Source organism: Python bivittatus, unplaced genomic scaffold, assembly GCF_059951505.1.
Source record: "Python bivittatus isolate LINGU-HERP-01145 unplaced genomic scaffold, Pbiv_v1 ctg000480_np1212, whole genome shotgun sequence".
Classification (NCBI taxonomy): domain Eukaryota; kingdom Metazoa; phylum Chordata; class Lepidosauria; order Squamata; family Pythonidae; genus Python; species Python bivittatus.
This window is the reverse complement of record NW_028277075.1, coordinates 84,384,109-84,405,658: the sequence shown is the minus strand read 5'-3', so window position 1 is coordinate 84,405,658 and position 21,550 is coordinate 84,384,109. Positions and strand designations below refer to the sequence as shown.

Sequence of the window (21,550 nt, the reverse complement as noted above, 5' to 3'; positions counted from 1 at the left end):
TCAAAAGAAGAGAATATCTGTAGCTCAGAGTTGAACTGAATTCTTGGTGAGTTCTTAGTGAACTGAATTGAACTGAGGATTGAACTGAGTTCTTGGTGCTCTTTGAGCTTGACTGGGTAGTAAAGTCATTTTGGATTTTGGGCAGCTCTTCATAGAGCTTCCCAACTCACAGTGGGGTCACATGCTAGATCTGTTTTTTCTCAGGGCAATGGTGACATGATCTGGAGTTGGGAGATTGTTTTGGTGGCAAAAATATATGGGATCCCACCAAAACTGACAGAGCAAGCTACTCCATATAAACAGGCAGCAAACCCCACACTTGCTCACACTGATGATGTTGCTTAGTTGGGTAATGAAATGTCTGCAAGCAAACAACCAAGCTCAGAGAGCACGAAGGACTTCATGTTTTGGATTTTCTTGAGAAAAGTGGTGTTTTGAACATATTGTAATTATTTAATTATTTATCTATTTTAATCAATATTTATTCTATTTTTACTGTAAACCACCCAAAGTCACCTCACAGTGAGATAGGCAGTGACAAATTTGAAATATAAATAAATAAATATAAATAAAATCATGAGTAGAATACAGAATCAATATTTAATGCCATTCGTTAGAAACACTGATAATAACATATTTACTGATTTATGATGCATTCTATGGTTTGAGATTATATCAACAGTCCTCATATATTAATTATAATATTGTACAAGATAGCCATTGAAAAGAAAGACCTTCTTACTAATATTTGTATTTTTATTTGATACGCACTTACATCTAAGTGCAGTCCAAGACCTATTCTAACCTCTTCTGTTTGCATGAGAACACATTCTTCATAGCAAATTCTGCAACATTTTCATCAATATTAATATTTAAAGGAATTTGATACACAGTTGTTCTCTTTCAATTACAACCAACAGAGGTGGCTTATGGTATCCAGTCATGAATACATAACTGAGCCAGAGTTATGGACGTTGGCTTTCATTTTTACAAATAACCTTTTTTATTTGAGTGGGGGTCTTTTTATTGGAGGGACGTTCACCTAAAATTTAGGTGAAACTTAATTTTAATGGACTAACTGGGGGAGGATTGTCTGCTACTGAGGAAAGTCTGTAGAACTGGAGAGTAGAGAAACATGGAGGTTTATCTAATTTGCCTTATAACATCCTCACAGAAGTGACACAAATCATATCACTGGTGTCAATGTACATAATTTCTGTGATGTAAACTGCAGTCAAAATTTGGTCTACTACATGCAAAGTCCACTACATGAAGGTCCAAATGAAGTTTCATTTAACCAGATTTGTAGAAAGGAAGAAGAGGATTAGATTACAGAAATCTTGATAACTGGATGTGTTTATTTAGCACCCAATTTATCTTTAAGTTCATTAGGGCAGAAATTTCTTAATTCTCCAGTTAGCCATGCAATGGAGAGGTGACTACATCTTCTTTCCCAGGCTTTTGAGAAGCCTATTACAGCAATAATGTGTATGGAATGTGTATGTGTTTGAAAATGAATGTATCAGAGACCAAGGAGTTGTGTGTTACAGGGAAAATGGAATGAATTACTGAAAGTTGTATACACATGGTGAAGGAGAAAAAAAGGAAGTAGATGAATATTTCATACCTCAGGAGAAGATTCAGTAAAAATTGGAAAAATGAGAAATTTTAAGATGAGCAAATGCTGGCAGAAAGGTGGTGGTTAGTATGTGATATGTTGTGAGGAATTAATGTTGAAGGAAGTGAAAATGTCTGTGTGTAAGAGATACTTCTGCCTACTTTGTGGGAGTTGGGTATATCAGTAGAAACATAACAGTAAGTTAAATGCAGCAAGAATGGGTTACTGAAGAAGCATGTCTGGGTCAAGAATGAATGAGTGCTGGATGGATGTGGATAAAACAAAATGGAGAGGTATAGTGAATGCTATTGATATAAAATGGATTTAGTTAGATTACTTTATTCTTTTTTTCTTATCTCCCTGTCTTTAGTTTCTTTTGCCCATTACTTCTTACTTCTTTTCTGCAATTTACATAGCAACACTTACTCTAAAATAAGAATAGCATGATGGATATATTATGTGTGTACAACCAGGTTCAGTCATTCTATGTGTGTGTGTATGTGTGTGTTATTAGTAGAAAAACAGAATTAAAATATCACAACTTTTACTTGCATTTTTTTCTCATTTAGGCCCTGGCAAAAATAGCCAGTTAACAGAACAGCTGGTATTTTGGCTAAACTTTAACTTCCTTAACACTGCCAGATGTTTTGGCACCATTACAAGGGCAGCACTTGTACACATGAATATCACTAGGCTTTGCCTCTACAAAAGCAGAAAGAACTAATCCAACTGGAGATAAATAATTACGTCAACTGACTGCCATTGAGGCAGTTAAAAACAATTATATATTGGTCCATAGGATTCCTGTCCATTTTAGCAGAAATGATTAACTTACCAATACTACGTTTATCCCTTACAAACACTTCCACCCTGAAGACTTTAATGACCCTCTGAGCAATCAGAGTGATTGCAGTAGTTCTTCCCCGGGCATTCCAGAGGGAAACATTAATGCTAAACCATATCATCATTCTACTGCCATATTTTCTTGTTTTTGTGTTTTGTTTTGTTTTCTCATCAAGTTCCTTTACTACTAAGAAACAAGCTTCAGGCTGGCTTTCACTCTTATTTTGTCTGCTACAGTGATCGTGGGAAGTCTAATCTGTTTCTGGGATATATCATAAATCTTGGATTCTCCAGATAAGGTTGAGTTTACCATTCCTCCCTTTATTAAGTTCCTTTATTTTTTGATATGGACACTAAGAGTAGGGTTCATGGCCTTTCTCCATTCAGGATTCATCCTCTATGGAATCGTTTTGCAAGACTCCTTTGAGTTGGCTTTTTTCCCTACCACCCCCTTTTTTCCTTTTATATTTATGTGTGTGTGTGTGTACACACACACACATACATACACACACAAATATCAGTGGTGGCTCAGTGGTGAGAATTTTTTTTTAATAAGAAATGAGGGGAAAAAAATTATAAACATTAACTTCACCAGATCACTAGGATTTAACAACAGAATAATTTAAGCTTATCAACAAAAAGTTGATAAAAAAGTTTTTGTTGATAAATTTAAATTATGCTATCTTAGTGATCTGGTGAAGTGAATCTTCGTATCTTTTTTTCTTCATTTCTTACTAAAAACAAAAAATAAAAATTCTCACCACTGAGCCATGAGTGAAAGACAAACATAGCCCCATCAAATTAAAAAACTGATAAAAGCAAAATCAGCAGAGTGCCTCAAGAGTTTTTGCCATGAAACAGAAGGTGATTACATTTGTATGATACCGCACAAGGACAGGATTTCTCTCCCTTCTTTATCAATTGCCCAGTTACAAATGAAGCCTTTAATGTCCCTTTTTCCACACTGTCTTCAGAAATATACATGTGTTGTTCTGCAAGTACTGTACTGTTTAGAAAGTATAGGAACTAATCCAGGAGCTATTTCAAGTACTTTTTAAACTACCTGTGTCTTCTTTCTTCCCACTATAATACTTAGAAATCTTTCTCACATACATAAGCACTTGAGACTTTGAAAACTGAACATGCAATGTTTTCTCCTTGAAAGAAAGAGCAACTTGCAGATTTATTGATCATTGTTTGCTCAGCAAAACTAAATTAATGGATGAAATTAAATGCAGAGGCAATTACCACACTTAATCATTTCCTTTTATTCTCTTGCCAACATTGAGCCAAAAGACATCCTCAAGGTCTCCCTGCAGGGAGGCATCATAACCTAGCAATCCAGCCTGCACATGTTTTATTTTTCTATAAATTGTCTTTCTGTTATACAATTAATAGTTCCATCTTACAACTCTACCAAGCTTTTTAAAGCTTTAACCATGAAAAACAACATTAACAAAAGCAAAAACAAAATCAATCACCCTTTTCTAATTATATCGGTGAAATGAAAAAAATGAGGAATATCTAGGAATACATTTTAAACAGAGGGACAGTGAGCTCGGTTTAGTTCTCAGACTCAAATTCCTGGGGTCAAATTTGTTTAATTCTAAGTGTGTGCCTTCTGTATCAGACTCCAGTTGTTACTGAACTAAGGTTACAGGAAGAAGCAAACTGTATGGGAAACCTGTAGTCTGCCCATCAACAGCCCAAAAATATATTCATCTGCTGAAAAATGTCTTTGCTATTTGGTTTTTACATCTATATGTATTGATATAGATATAAATATAGATATAGATATGATTGTTTGACACATAAATATATGTCTACATGTGTGTGTGTATCTCTCTCAAAAGCAGTTCTGTACACAAACTCATTATTAACAACTATACAAATATGGAAGGACATATTAGGATATAATCATCATGATATTTATCTAGTTTTTAAATCAGTCTTATTTGTTATTATACTTGTTATTGTATCATCATGGGCTAATTCAAGACCATGAACAATCTGAATTATTTTGACCTCTTCTTCCAGGTGCTTAAAAAAAAACAACCTGGTATATTTTCTCTTGATTAAGTCCTAATTTGTTGATTAAATACTTAATTATACTACTCCTTGTACTACTGAAAACAAATTATAAATAGAAAAAAATAAATAAATCCCCAGTCACTTTCAATTATTTTATTATTAAGGGAGGATTGACTATTTAATACAGTAGGATGAAGAATTAGATATTTAAAAACTGAAATGATTATTATAAAGAGAAATGCATTCAAATCTTAGGTGGACTGAAAAGCTAAAAATAACAGAATCAATGTATTTTCCTGCACAGCAATAAAGAAAGAGTGTTGTCTGCATCAACATATAATTATGTCCTATTGCTTCCCCTACAATGAAAGAGTTGAAAGGATTCTATTAAAAGTTTTTCTTTTTGTAGAGAAAGTGGTTGCTTTATAATTCCTATGCTGTTTTAAGATATGACTATGGGCCAGTTGGTGCAATCATCCAAAGATACAGAACTCTGTGTTCAACAAATTTGTCACACTACATCTGTACTGATATTCTTATGCTCTACTTTGTGCTGAGATTACAGACTACCAGAGTGGCTTTCCGCCCACTGGCCAAGATGCTAACCCCAAATGTTCAGATAATTCACATATTTTTTCCACATGAAAAACAATTCCTTCTCCAACCTCCTCCTCCTCCTCCTCCTCCTTGAAAAAAAATAATCTAGCAGAACCCTACTTTTACTACATATATTAATACCATAATGTTATTCCCTTTGGGGATAAGCAATATTATACAAACCACAGAAAATGAGTGAGAGGTGGGCAAAATAAATTAAAAGCAAGGGACAAAAGAAAATCTAATTAAATCTATTTTACATCAACACCATTCACCATATCTTTCCATACTGTTCCTGCTTATCCATCCATGTCATCTAACAAAGTAACTTTTTTCTCTGTATCACATTAATTCAGCATGCTTAACATTTTTTTCATAAATCTCACCTTTAGTTCTTATATAATCACCATTCATTGGCTTATAACATGTAACTATCACCATCCTATTGGCTGGATGACACCAATCAATACTTTCTGACATACCCTGTAGCCCCCTTGCTTATAATTAAACCTACATCTTCCCTCTCTGCATACATTAATTAACTTCACTCCACCACATTAGTGTATCTTCATTCATAGTTCAACTTAGTTTTCACTTAACGTATCTACTCTTTTTTCTTTTATTTCTTCCATTAATTCATTCTTTATTCCTTATATTTCAATCTACTATAAACCATGATCATCAGTAGATGGGCACACAGCTCTCTATCTCTACTGACGATCATGGTTTTACTCAATCAAGACTTTCAAATAATACGCTAGGAAAAGAAGAAAAGTGTAGGCTAGATTACGAGGCTTAGTTGTACCTATCCCACCTGCAATGTTCCCTGATACTGAGAAGAGTAGTAATGTTTATTTCTGGCACAACCACAGTCCAGTGTGACCACAAGCATGCTCCTGCTATTCCATGCAAGCTAGGACCTATACTTTAGAGACTACTTTCCAAGCTAGCATCCTGTTCCCCGCATCTCACCAATCAGGAGGTAAATACAGTGTCCTGCAGCTGCTATTGTCCACTACGCTGTCAGCCAATTACAACGTTGCTTTATGTAAAGATGACCTCCCTCCCTTTAAAGAAAGAGGACATATGATAAAATCATTTGGTGAGTGACAAAAGCCCTCTTTTTTTAAAATTAATTTTATTGAAGATATTTACACAAAAAGCAGTACACATTTAAGAAAGAGAAAAAGAGTAAAGAAAAATAGCAAATAGATAAAGAAAGGAAAGTATAAAGAAGCGGCTTCTGATCTTTTTTAGAGCAGTTCCAAATAAATTTATCATCTGTCCTCCCTCTTTAAAGTTACACCATAATTCCCTTCTTCCCATATTTTACTCTTTCTAATCATGAAACCCATAAATCACAGTTTATTTTTTTTTTCGTTTTCAGCAAAAAATCCATAAAGGGTTTCCAGTCGCTAATAAATATACTTATTGAATTATCGTAATCAAGCAAGTCAATTTAGCCATCTCTGCACATTCTGTCATCTTCATCAACTGTTCCTCCATTGTGGGTATTTCAGAATCTTTCCATCTTTGTGCATATAATAGCCTCACTGCAGGTACCGTGTACAAAAACAATCTTCCATGAGTCTTTTCTAATTGACTATCCATAAGTCCCAACAAGAAAAATTCTGGTTTCAGCTGTATGTTAATCTTTAAAATTCTTTGTATCTCTATATGTATTTGGACCCAGACATTTTTGGCTTTTTTACAAGTCCACCATGCATGATAAAATGACCCTTCATGTTTTCCACACTTCCAACATAAATTTGAAGTACCTTTATACATCCTAGATAATTTTTCTGGTATCATATACCAACAGTACATCATTTTGTAGAAGTTCTCTTTTAAATTATAACATAATGTAAACTTCAATCCTTTCAACCACATCTTCTCCCATTGGTCCATCTGTATATTATATCGAAAATTCTTGGCCCATTTTATCATACACTCTTTAAGCTGTTCTTCTTCCATTACAAATTTCAATAAAAGCTTATACATTGTAGCAATCACATGTTCATTATTTGTACATAATGCAGTCTCAAATTCCCTCTTATATAATTCAATTCCAGTTGTCTTTTTGTCTAAATTAAGCCTCCTCTTAATTGTATATAAGAGAACCATAAAAGCCCTCTTTTTAAAAATGTACTGTTCCTGTATTTCCACCTTAAGGAAAAAAGGATTGTGTTGAGCCATAACAAAGACCCAGAGTAGATAATCAAATGCTTATGTTTAATATCACCTTCCCTTCTGGTTTCCATGAAAATTAATATTCAGAGGGATGTTTCCTTTGGTACTAAAATATATGACTGTCATGAGGAGTAGATACTGATAGCCTTATCTTCTATGAATTTATTCACCCCTTTATCCTCACCCCCTTTTAAAGCCATCCAAGTTTGGATTCTATAATTTAACTCATATTTACTGTGATTTAGACTCTACATTGGTGGGATGATCTGGCATTCTTTTGAGCTTGTGGATTTTGAAGAAGTAAACCAGGTCTGAGCAGCATGAGCTCTGCCACTTGTGAGCTGAATCCACACCTCCTCTGACTCTTTTAGGTGACTAGGATGCATGTGATTTGAAGGATAGTTAAAGCTTCTTTGCAGGAGAGGGATGTACCGTGTGCCGTGAAGAAAGTTGTGAATCCCACTCCCTCTTGAGGAGGTTATCTCTCAGTCTGACAGTGATAGATAACTACAGCCTGATCTCAACCCTTTCCTTCTTGGGGAAGGTAGGACGTTTGCAACTGCGAAGATTCCTGAACGATGAAGATTATCTAGATCTCTTTCAGTTGGGTTTCAGACCTGGGCATGAAATTGAAACTGCACTAGTCACTCCATTCGGCCTTGGATAAGGGGAGTACAACACTTCCAGTTCTAATGAATTTCTCAGTAGCATTTAGTACCATTGACCATGGTATCTGTAAAGGAATGTAGAGATGTCCTTTGTATGGAGGAGCCATTAGGGAGGTGAAATGGCAACTCAGTCCTGGGAAAATCGAAAGCATGAAAAAGAAACTCAAAAGAACCCCACCTTGATTTTGCTTTGTATAAGATGGGGCAGAGAGGTTTTCAAAATTCTATTATTATACCTTATAATAATAAAGTAGCCATCCGGGAATACTTGTGGTGTCTGTTTCCTAACTTGGTCTGTCTCACAGGGCTGACAGCATCTTTCTAGAACACCTGCAAGATTGGGAGTTGGAAATACTGTTTTGCAGTCTTTCTGGTCCTACTTTAATGGGCAACTGTAATCAGTACTAATGGGGGATGAGTGATCAAGTTACTGGCCATCACTGTGGCTCTATGGAGTGTCACAGTATTCAGTTCCTTCCCTGATGTTTAATATCTACATGAAACCACTGGTTGACATCATGCATCAGTTTGAAGTGATGATGACAGTGAGTTATGTCTCCACCCTCAATTGGACAGGAGATGCAGTGGAAGTTCTTACCCAATAACTGAAGAGACTGGAATGAACAAAACAAGATTAAATGAAATCCTAGCAAGACAACACTAGTGATTGTTCAGAAGCTATTACATTAACTTTGGACAAGGCCACACTCCCCCAGAAGGTAGTGGTCCATTACTTGGGTTTTTTCCTAGATTCATGGCTTCTACTTAATCAGTAGGTTGAGCCCATGGCCAGGGTTAGGGTTAAGGTTGCTCAGGTTTGGCTGATGTACCAGTTCTGGTCCTTTTTTGAACAGGAGGCCCTGATGACAGTCACTCATGCCCTCGTTATTTCAACTGGGACTGCCTCTGAAAACTACTTGGAAACTTCATCTGTAAAGAATACAGCAGCTGTACTGTGGAGGGCAATAGCCATTTCAGCAGTGCAACTTTTATATTGTGGGCCCTGTGTTGGCTGCCAGCATGTTTCCAAGTAAAATTCGAAGTAGAAAATTTTGAAGTCAACATTAAGGACATTTATGATGCATGGATTAAAGAATTGGAATACCCCAATAACAGAACATCAATCATTGCAGGTCTTAAAAATGTTAAATTTGCTTCAGTAGATTCAAATTAAAACTGATTCATCAAAATAACTTATCTTGACTTTACTGGACACCCCAAAGAATGTAATTGAAAGGATGGATGTCAGATTTTCTCTGTTGGCAACGTAAAAAATCTGAGGGGTCATTGACTCATATGACTTGGTCCTATGAATCACTGGCATCCTTTTGGAATATTTTAATGTACATAAATAGATTAATGGGGTTTTTTAGTATTAAATATGTTAATATTATGCTAAATTATACCCTGAAACTTTAGGGTTTGGCTATTTTTGAGGAGATATGGTTGTATTGGATGTGGGATGTTGCTTATTATTTTGAGAAATTGCAAAAAGTACTAGTATTCCTGATATTAAGGACTAGATTCAAGAGATGTGTGACTTCCATTTTTGAAAAGACAATTTTATCTACTAATCCCAAAAATGACTCAATATGTTTTTCTGTGGCATAGATTTTATGATATGTGTAATGTGTATTGTAATGTGAGACAATAATTAATTATTATTATTATTCTCTAAGGTAGATTTAGAAATCTGACATTTCCGTTGTTTTTTGTTTTTGAAGTTTTTCATGCATTTCACTTTTTTATTTTTTTATTTTTCTATTCCTTTCTATGACACCTGTTAAAAAATACATACCACAGGCACACACAAAACAATTCAAATTCAATTTTGGCCTATACAGCCCTATAGCTTCAGTCCATGTTATCTACAAAACCATCTTCCTTGAATAACATCTGCCTACCCTGAGTGATCAGCTTGGGAAGTCATGCTTCAGGTCTCCTCTCTGAAATTCTCCTCAGAGCATGCAAAAGAAGAGAGTGATTTGCAAATCATCCCATGTTCAGAACATCTGTACATTCCTCCTTTATCAGGAAAATAGTCACCTCTCCTCTGCCTCATAGGCAGTTAGAAAAATCAAGGAATTTCTGCCTTAACAAATGTTAGAGGTAAGGTAGTAAGTAGTTGAGAGGGACTTGACTCTTCCCTTGGGATATTAGCAAAAGGGTGGGGTGGTGATGGAAGTTGGCTTGTTCCATGATGGCTCCATCACTTTGGAATAGTCAACCCCTCCGAGGTCTGGATGCCCCTCCCCACTCTTTTTAGATATTAGGAGAATAGTGCACATGCTATTATTTCACCAAGCTTTTGTCTTTTCTGAGGCCACCACAGTATTGTTTTAAATTAAGTTTTAATGAAGTTTGCTGATTCAAATTATTTTTAAAATGATATTTATGATTTTATGTGAGTTGTCTGGAGTCTCTGGATTGAGCAGAATATAAATTATGAACATTAATAATTAAACTATACACTGAGTAAGGAGGAACTTTATTTATCAGTCTTGAATCTCCCATGATTGAGGCTCATAAAGAATCCTAAATTCTCATATTATGAGACAGAGAAAGATGAAATAATACTCCCCGTTTGCTTTCTTCGTACCACACCTAATTTTACACAGTTGTCTCCTAAATAGCCTTTATTTATTGCAGCCTTTAGTCTGTAAGCCAAAAATACCAAACATAATTTTCCCTCATAATGAAGGTATTCCAATTTTACATTGAAATAAATCAGCATTACAAATATCTATTTTAAAATGTACAAGATCATCACCACACACCCTGATACACAGATATTTTTTAAAGAGAAGGTGATTGTTACTGTCTAATTAGAACTGCTTTAAAGCGTGAAGCAGAGCAATTTGTTCTGATTAGCAGCTCTGGGAAGAAGAGAAGAATTATAATTTCAGGCTACTGCAGTGATCAGTTTTACTTCCCCAACTGTCACAAACTACTTTAGAGTGACACATGGGAGTCCCCACTACTACAACCCTGAAAACAAAGAGATCCATGGTTGAGCCAACCAGCGCTTTCTCCCCCTGGCCAAGAAGGAACACAAAAATCAATATCTAGCTTTAGCTGGTCCACTATAAATGGTTACAAAGGCTGCCTGCTATCTTCCAGAACCCCCAGACCCTCACAACTGAGACAAGGGTCTCTGAACAGCCCTGGAGACAGATGGAGGTGGGAGGAAAGAGAAGAAGAATGGGCAAAATGAAAAACCAAGATCTGTTCATTTTGTTCATGCTAAGTCAGAAATAATGTATGGATATTATTGTTGGTCACACAGTTAGCCAGTTGTTTAGACTGCATTTGGCATTTTTATCTACCTTTCAAGTCCTTCCCCAGGACCTGGGATAGGCAGATGTTGTTGTCTGATGGTATTAAAGGTATCGTCACAGGATGTAAGCTGTTCCAAGTAAAGCTGCCTTTTGCAATTGACTGATGGTGATTTTGTCAATGCCGATGGTCTTCAAGTGGTGCTCCAGATGTTTTGGGATTGCACCCAAGGCGCCTGTTACTATTAATACTAATTTTGCTTTCTTTTGCTACAGTCGTTTTATTTCTAATTGCAGGTCTTTGCATTTTATTATTTTCTCCAGTTCTTTCTCTTCTCTTCTGCTGTCTCCAGGTATTGCAATGTCTGCTATCCAGACTTCTTTGTCTTTCTTATCAGCAGTTGTTAAGTCTGGGGTATTATGTAGCAGGTGCTTATCTGTTTGAATTCTAAAGTCCCAGAGCACTTTAGCTTCTTCATTTTCTATTACTTTTGTGGTCCCACCAGTTCTTGCTTGCAGGCAAATGGTATTCCTTGCAGATATTCCGATGCACCATTGTTGCTACTTTGTCATGCCATTGTTTGCAGTCAGTCTGTGCAATCTTCTTGCAGCAGCTGACTAGGTAGTCTACTATTTCTTCAGCTTCTTTGCAGAAGCGGCATTTGCTGTCTGTTGCTGTCTTCTCAGTTCTGGCTTTGTATGCATTTATTCTTAAGGCTTCGTCTTGGGCAGCCAGAATTAGCCCTTCTGTCTCTTTCTTCAAATAATAATAATAATAATAATAATAATAATAATTATTATTATTATTATTATTATTATTATTATTATTATTTGTTGTCATACTGCCCAACTCCCATTGACTCTGGGTGGTTCACAAGTAAAAAACAGAAAAAACAATAAAACAATGCAATAGTAAAAACAAGGGACAAAAGATGGCAACAACCAGGCAACAACAAAAAGCAGACCCACTGTAGCCAGAACTGGGCTTCAATCTTTTCCCTTCAAAGGTCTGGGAAAAGAGTCAAGTCTTTGAGGCTATCCAAACTCCAGCAGGGTGGGGGCCATCTGGATCCCAGGGAAAATCTGCAAAAAACCTGTCTCAAAAGACGGCATTTTTATTGAAGGAACCTGGAGCATGCCAACCCTGCTGAATGGAATCGACCAGGCAGGTACTATGGGAATAAGTGGTCGCTCAAGTAATCAGGCCCTATGCCATGTAGGGCTTTATAGGTAATGACCAGCATCTTGAATTACACCTGGAAGCAAACTGGCAACCAGTGCAGCTTACAAAGCAGGGGTGTTACATGGGGATATCGAGGAATGTCCATCACCATCTGTGCCACTGTTAAAGCTTCCAGGTGGTCTTCAAGGGCAGCCCCACGTAGAATGTGTTGCAGTAATCAAGCTGCAAGGTGACCAGGACAAGAATGACATCCGTGCTGAAATTAGACAGCTCAAGGATGTATTTCCAAACACCACAATCAAGCTCTGGGTAAGTCTGGAACACTGGAGTATAATCAATATAGACACTATAGTGAAAATCCAGAGAAGGATCAACTGACCCAGGGAAAAAAGAGAAAGGGAGAGAGTATAATATTGGGCTCATGAATGACAGCTGTAAGTGGAAATGCCTGTGATGATGACTCATAAAAAGATAAAAAGAACCATTGCTTAAAAAAAAAAAAAAACCAAGAGAGAACTACATCACTGGTGCCCAGGAACTTTAAGATATCAAATGATATAGACAAGTCCAGCACAATACAGATGACCAATGCTGTGCCCTTGCAAACCAGATATCATACAACACATGATAGTGACATCTCAGTGAATGTCTTGTCCAGAACCACAACTGAAATGAGACAGAAATCAAACTTGGCAAGTTGGACTGTTAGTTGGAACAGGGTGACTCTCTATAGGATGTTCCAAAGACAGGAAAGGAATGAGACAGGATTAGAACATAATAGGAGTTTTTTTTTTAGCAATGGGCAAAGTAAGGCAGCTTGAGTGAATCTGGAAAAACTGCCACTAGAAAGGGAGCAAACTCTTCCTACATTCTTGAAAAGAATTTACATTACAGTGGAAATTTACAGAAATGAAGGGAAGCGATGAGAGGAATAGCTGAAGGGGAGAGGAGATAATGAGCCTAGCCATCTTCTCCTAGATTACTGGCTGGACTTGATTTCTCTAATAACCCAACCAGTTGAAACAGCAGCTGGGAAAAAGAAGAGCCATCTCAAAGCTATTAAAATATACTCAAATGATGAGTGGAGATTTAAATAAGCCTGGTTCCTTTGATTATTTCTTGCTCTACCTACAGAAGAGGAAGAACGCTATGCCACAGAAAAAAATGGTGCAATTAATATGCATCTTACCAGAACTGATCCAGCACCCTGCATGAGTATAGGTTGAGTGGGGAGGAGGCATTAAAACTCACATACTTCTGAAAAATTAATGGTAGATTTACTCTTTTGGTCTTATAGCTGCCACTAATGTAGACATGTGTGTAGATATAGATGTTAAGCCAGGGGCAGAAATCTGCAGCAATATGAATTGGACTATATACATTCTGACATTTATGTCTACAAAGACACAAATATCTTATTACAAGATTAGTGTGAAGGTCTCAGAACTGAATCAATACAGTAATTGAAAATACAAACATCTGTCACTGTATTCCAGAGAAACAAAGGATATTTCCTTCATTGAGAAAGGATTAATGACACACTTGCCAGGTTTGTTGAATCAATACTGGCTTAGCATATGTAGTCCCACATGTGAACATCTACTTGTTAATAGTAAGTGAAGAGAGGACAGTTAGGGATGGGGAAGGAGTTATAAAGCAGCAGTGATATTTTTAAAAAAACTGCCATAATGGGAACAATGTGTAATCTATTATAATAGTATGATATACTAAGCTTTCAAGTGCTCAAAACAGTTCAGAAACATTATGTTATCATAACCTTTAAACAGTAATCCTATAAAATAGAGTAATAGTATTTCTGTAAGTAGTATTTCTATACTGCAGTCTTGTAGATCAGAAGATACAGTGAAACTGAGGTTGTAGGTTACCTAAGACCAAAATTAAAAATAAAATAGGAAACCAACAGTAGCATTCTATCCTGTTTGGCAGTTTCATATATCTTGAATCTACTTAGGCAAGACTGCCAGAAATTTGAAATTTGCAAATTTGAGACAAAATTCAGATGGAACACTTTGAATGGTCCAATCTTAAAACCATCCATGTGCAAAGCTGCTCTGGTGGGTAATACAATATCAAGTTTGCAGTAGGAAAAACTTGATACAGGTCTAATTCACAGGAAGTATTAATTTTTCTAACATCCAGACAGTATTGACTGGATTGGCTATTGTGCTGAAGCAGAGTGAGCTGAATTAGTTGACTCAATATTGGTTGTGAGATCTAATGAACTCAGCAGGAGTGGAATAGAACAGACCTTTTCAAATTCTTTCTTCCAAAGTTCTACTATGTTTGGCTTCTATGAAAATAAACTTCCAATAGATACTATTGAATTATATTTAGATGTCTGTGTGATGTTAATAAAAATTAATTAATTATAATAAGTAAACCACCATGACTCAATTAATTAGAACTAGCAGTATATAAATCCAATAAATAAATAAAGTGAAATGCAGCATCACTTTGAAATGACATTATCAAATTCTATAAACCTTCCAAATACTATACCGATTACAATCAATAAACAATAAAGATGTAAATTAATGTTTAATCGATGGCTGGCCCTAGCTGAAGCTCCATATATTTCTCTACATGGGCAGATGCTTTCCCTGACTCCATATCTGGGTTCGCTATATTTCCTTACAGGAAATGTTTGCACATCAATTACCATGGTTTATAATTAGTGGCATCCATATAACAAGCCATGATGCCATCAAAATAATAAAATGGGCATCATTATGGCATTGTGCAAATGACATCATTGACTAATGTGCTTCAGATATATTGTGATGTTTCACATGAATACAAAAATTGCATGAAGATGTCATAACACATAGATTGTTATTTTCCTCCACAGAAGTACATATTTATAATATTCATTATTGCACCAACTCAGAAGCTTATGGATTGGATTTAGACATTCCATACTTGAGCAAAAAGATACTTGGTTTAATAAGTCAGGCCCAGTGACTACACTATAATTTCTCTGGCTAATTTTGGATCTACAAAATCTTGGATCTATTAATTTCAACAGCTGTGCCTGGAGTTCTCATATGCTGGGAAAAAGTAAACAGTAATTTCCAAATCACTTTCTACATGACTTTTATAATCATATGCAATGTTGGAAATAAATCCATATAGATATAATTTATTTTATGTTTCTCTTACATTTCTTTTTCACACACAGACTGTAGCTCAGAAAGATAAGCCCCAAAATTATTTCCTAAAGCTAACTAATAACTAGTGTAAATTCATCTGACAGAGTTTATCAAATTATTTTATATTTTTTATGTTGGCCTTCATAGCTTCAGGTAGTCTCCACCTTACATCAGTCTTCCTTGACTTGGTTTTCTCCAGTTGTATTGGACTACCACTCCCAGAATTCCCTTTTTACTTTTGAGTATGCTAGCTGGGGTCTACAGGAGTTGTCCTTTATAATGGGGTGGGCATCAATTTGTGGAGGATAGGGCTATACTTAATTCTTAGTTCACACAAGAGTGAGATACTATGTTACCTGCTGAACATCTTGCTGGAAAACACAAAGTTGAAGCCGCTGATGTAACCGAACCTTCCTGTGTTGCCAGATGCTCTCCAAGCGCCGCTGGTGATGTAAGACTTCATGGACCACATCCAAAACTTGGTGAACAGCCTTGGAATAATTTGCTGTAGCGGTGAGGGATTCTGAGTTACCAGGACTCAAGGGACGTTGCAGGACATCCAGCAAAGCCTTTCCATCCTGGCTTACCTGTAAGATACAGGAGGAAATTTCTGTCAAGCTGTTAAAAACTGGCCAGATAATTCTGTTTATACCTCATTTGTTAAAAGTCAAATATAATTTAGAAGGATTTTGTTTGTTGCTTCTGTAAATTTGGTTAGAATTGTAATCTCTGAAAGAGATTTGATATAAGATTTGCAAATGCACTTTCATCTCAGGAAACCAGCTCTATTGTTCCTAGTAAAAAAAATTGTGCCTTCTCTATCATTGTTCTACAGCCATTATTCTTTAAATAAAGTAAATTATTTTTATTTCACTGCAGTATATCTGGCCTGAGATCCTTAAGACATTAGGCAGACCAAAAACATTTTAATAAATAAAATATACTTGTAAAAAATGTAGTCATGGTGAAAATGTCATATGGAAGAATGTAGTGTTCTTTAGTTTATATGATCATTATGTACCAGGAGGAATCTCAAAAGAAAATTTTGTTCTGATAATATTTTGCCTTACAGTGAAAGGTGAAACTCATCCTGACTCTCTAGCAGTTCATTGTCTTCTGCTATGTGATCCATTGCTTCTCATTATCAATCATTAGTATCACCATAATACTACATCCATTAAATGGCTGTCTCAGAGGAATCCATATTTCATTAATCAGCAAGAACTAGTTAACCAGCAAAAATTAGAAATGAAGCAAGGCACAGGAAATTCTTTTGTTAGCCTTTCTTTCTTTCTTTCTTTCTTTCTTTCTTTCTTTCTTTCTTTCTTTCTTTCTTTCTTTCTTTCTTTCTTTCTTTCTTTCTTTCTTTCTTTCCTCTGATAAAAAAAAATCCACATAAAATATCTTGGAATAAAGGGTCTGGAAGAACCAGTCATGTGTGTTGTGATCATCTGGCTGATTATTTCAATGATAATGTCATTTTCATTTGTTTCAAATTGGAAGCCAAGTGGACAGAATCCAGTGGATGGCAGAAGTAGCATTCTGAAACATTACCTGAGAGATTTTTGAGTTTGTGACTCCCAGGGAAGTAGACAGGGTTCTCTGTGGCCATAGCTCTACCACTTGTAGACTTGACCCCTGTCCCTTCTGGTTATTAAAGCACCAAAAGAGGGAGCAGGGAAGTTGAGGCAATAAATTGTCAACACCTCTTTGTGGGAATGGGTGACACCAGCAACCTTGAAAGGGATGGTAGTCCACTCCCTCCTCAAGGATCCACCTATATTGGACATGTATAATCCTATATCCAACCTCCCTTTTCTGAGCAAATGGTCCCAAGCCATATAGGGTTGGATCAGAGAATTCTGAAGACTATGTCCAATGTAATTTATTTGATGCTAATTGCTTGGATTGCATCAACTGTCTGCCTGATGACAGTAATTTTACACCATATGTAACTGTTATTAGGATCACACAGCTTGAAAAATGATTTTATACTCCTAAGTAAGGTCCATGGTAGCCTGTAGCTCAGGCTACAATCCTATATGCACATTTCTGGAATAAGACAATGGGATTACATCTAAACACACAAGCATAGGATTACATCATCTCTTGACTGAATAAGAAACTATATATAGTACTAGAGAAAAATTACAGAAGATCCATTAGCTGGGCTATTTAAGCATATCAGCACAGAATGAAAAACCAGATGAACACGTCCTATAAATTATGTAGCTCATAACCCTCTGTACTCCTTTTGCATATCCAACCTTCTCTGTTAATTACATTGTGAAATCGCCTAGTGATTATTAAAGACTCATCTAGAATCCCTCACCTCAGTGTAAGCCTGAGTGACCTGTTCATAAAGTGACTGATGATGATGGATGGCCAATTCCAGGTTTTGCATTTCTGATGGGAGACCTCCTTCACTGCACATTTTGCACCAGGCATCTACACCAGACAGAAACTGAAAGAATTCCAAGAAGAGTTTACTTGATTACAAAAAATTAACAGCTATCAACAATAACATATGTAATAATAACAGAAGTAGCACTACACAGCACAACCAGCAAAAATAGAATGACACAGAGTACATTTTCTAGCTGAAATCTAGTCCAGAATACACACCACTCCATAACTCATTTGGTATATCTAAGAAGGCTCTGGGCTTAAGTTTTTCAGTAAATTCTAGTCCTGCAAATAGTTTTGGACAACTTTCAAAGTTTCAAAATCACCTGTAAAAATAGCATGGCAAGGACTGTTTCCCCCACCCCACCCCCCAAAAAGGAGCAAATAAAAAACTGTATTTTTCTTGCTGCCTTTAAAAAAACCTTTTTGTTAGGACAAAACAAAAATAGGAGTAAAAATTATGAGGAATTTAGGAAATTGCAGTTGGGTCAGGAGAATTTATTATTAATGCATAAGGCAGCCAAAAGAGGATCTCTCTCTCTCTCTCTCTCTCTCTCTCTCTCTCTCACACACACACACACACACACACACACAAATTTTTAAAACAAATTACTATTTTTCTTTCTTTGAACTTCTACTTTCTACTGTAGACACTCAAGGTAGAATGGTTTATCCTCAGCTTCCAGGCAGCCCAAATAATCTTTGGACTGTTTGGGAGTTAGAGGTGAAACTCTACTGCCTCAGGTTACTGGAAAAATGATGAAATTCTGCACTGTTGGATTTACAAAAAAATAAAAGCCCAGAGAAAAACAGGAAGCTCAGGGAAAGAAAAAATAGTGATTTAAACAAAATTTCTGTCAGGTTTCAAACCAGCAACTTTTACAAATTTTATAACCATTGTGCTATTATAGCTTTCATAATAAAGGTAGCTCTAAAAGACATTAAAGGACTACTGGCAACGACTGGCTCATTTGAGGGGGTATTCCTGCCGCTGCAAAGTAGCCAATGAAATGTTGGGGTTAGCCTGCAACAAATTTAGTGCATTATCCAAAACAGAAAGTGTCTTAAGAAGTGGAGCAGAAAAAATGTCCCCAGAGGTCACTCTGACAACGAGTGAGGAATTCTAAAAGGTGATATACTGTATGTTTTTGCCCTCCAAAAATGGATGCTGGCCTGTTCTGACAAGTCCATATAAGCTCCCTGATGCATCTTAATTCACCAGGTTGGGGATGTTCATCCACTAGAATCCAAAACTAACAACCAAGCACAGCCATTTTATATATTATCAAGCTAGAAGAATTGTTTTAAAACAAATGGGGTTTGAGGAAAGTGTTAGATAGAAGATCCATAATCTGTATTGCATAGTAGTTTCTAAGATCACAGATCAGCAATAAGAAATCACTTGAGTTGGCTTCAAAGTCCTACATCCATGAGATATGCACACTTTGGTCACATTTATTCTGACCTTGCCTTCTCTATATACAAAAATGTCTTGATCAATAATTATTTTATTTCAAATGGAACATGACGCACTGATACACCTCTTCACAACCTCACACTTCTTACTAATCTTCCCATATTTTTCAGTCTTAAATTATCTACTGCTCATTCTACTCTGCTTAAGAAACTTAACTGTATAACAATAAAAAGAACAGCTAACAGCTCCAACATCTGAGAAACATAAAAAACTGTAATACTAACTTTCTAATCTGCTCTCAAGGTGTTTCACCTGTATCTGGCTCCTGAAATGCTAGACTCCCTGGAGTTTATTATCTCAAATATTCTGATCCCAAAACAACTTATTGCAAGCTGCAATGTCTAACAGGATAATCATAGAATAATGAGATTAAAAAGAAAATGAAATTGTCTAACCCCTTACTCAGGAACAAAGTCCTCTCTCATTTAACATATTAGCACATTCTAAATGAATTAGATAATTAGAATGAACTAGGAGCATTGTTGGAATGGTATGTGGGAAAGACCTTGGGAGAGTGGACAAAGAGATGCTGCCAAGTTAAGAGTCAGCATAGTCAGGATAGTGGGCAGGGCAAGAAGCTCAGAAGAGACCCTTCCCAGTTTCTCAGGCTGTATAGGAGATGGCGGGGGGGGGGGGGGGAGAACTGTACTTTCAGACTTGCAAGATTCTGTCAGTGTAGCTTTACAATAAAGTAGAATTAGCTCATCTGGTTGTAATTCCTATCGAGTTTACCCCACGAGGTTAACATCAATCTTGCAAGTCTGTATGCTATTTTTTTTAAAAAAATAACTTTATTAAATTTTAAAATAGAAACAGTAAAAACTAACAAAAACTAATATTAAAGGAAGAAAATAAGAAAAAGAAAGAAAAATTAGAAAAAAGAATGACCAAGGTCAAAAGTGCAAAAAAACAAAAAGAAAGAAAGAAAAAGAATTGACTTCTGACCCTCCTCACAACAGATATAGGTAACAGTGTACATCAATCTCTTGCTCTGTTTACAACTTAACTTTCATTATTACTATAAACCCATATTATTTCTAATAGCCAAATCTATACAAAATAATTTCATTTTTTCCTGTTTCCTACAGAAAGTCCAAAAAAAGTTTCCAATTAACATTAAAATTATACAATATCTTTTCTCAAATCAAAGGCATCAATTTCACTATCCATTTTTCCATTGTATGTAATGTCATATCTTTCCACCTTTGTACATATAAAAAAATTAAAGTTATATATAAGAACAAAAATTCCATAAATTTAATAACAAATATATGTTAAACTTAGTCAAAAATAAATCCATTTCATAATCCAACTTATTATTTTCTCTAAAAAAAAAAAGCAAATGAAATCTCTCCCCCTTTATTTACAGATCTTTAAAACCTTGTCATTCAATCCTAGTCAGAAAAAGATCCCGTTAATAACTATCAAAAGCCTCAACATATATATTAACCATAAACAAATAAGTTCACTTTGTAAACCTTCTATTTACTTCTAAAAAGATTAATCTTTAATGCTTTCAAATATTGTCCCACAAATTGGTCATTCTCCCATCATTCTCTCCTTGTCTTCTCCCAGAAACAGCCCCAGTAGTTTCTCTTTGTCTTTTCCCAGGAACAGCCTCACCAATACAACACATTCCTTTTGCAAATCCAAGAAAAAGTCTTTCCAAGTTACTCTTCTCCATTATTTGTATGTCCCCTTTGATCATGGTGACATCAGTTGGTTTCATTTATAAATCCATTCTGGCATTCTTTTGCATATCACTCTTATCCTTTGGCATTTTAAAATCCATTTTCAGATCCACAACATCTTTGTTCATACCACCTTCCTAATCCAGCATTTTTTTGAACTCCAAATTCCACATTCAAGTCTCTATCTCCATTTCAAAATTAACCATCTTATCCAATCTTTCCTCTATCTTCTTTTCAAGAGACTTGAATTTAACTCCTAATTCATCAAACATTGATTGGAGTAAATTTAAAGAAATCATTTTATCTTCTAACAGCTGCTCCAAAGGGCCTCTTCTAGCCATTTTTTTTCTTCTCCCCAAAGCAAACAACCATAGGTATTGTATAAGTGAAAGTAAGCAGAC

The 21,550-nt window shown here is 35.9% G+C and overlaps 1 protein-coding gene across 3 annotated transcripts in view; it reads right to left on the bottom strand.

Annotated features, from left to right (window-relative positions):
* The window catches only part of KALRN (kalirin RhoGEF kinase), a 543,871-nt gene that overhangs the window by 215,563 nt on the left and 306,758 nt on the right, over nucleotides 1-21,550 (bottom strand). For all 3 annotated transcript variants that reach the window (XM_088146453.1, XM_088146450.1, XM_088146449.1), the window contains exons 8-9: nucleotides 17,908-18,039; nucleotides 15,932-16,162 (exon numbers count right to left, since the gene is read on the bottom strand). In XM_088146453.1, the coding sequence (XP_088002579.1) occupies nucleotides 15,932-16,162; nucleotides 17,908-18,039 (363 nt within the window). The remainder of the gene's footprint in view (nucleotides 1-15,931; nucleotides 16,163-17,907; nucleotides 18,040-21,550) is intronic.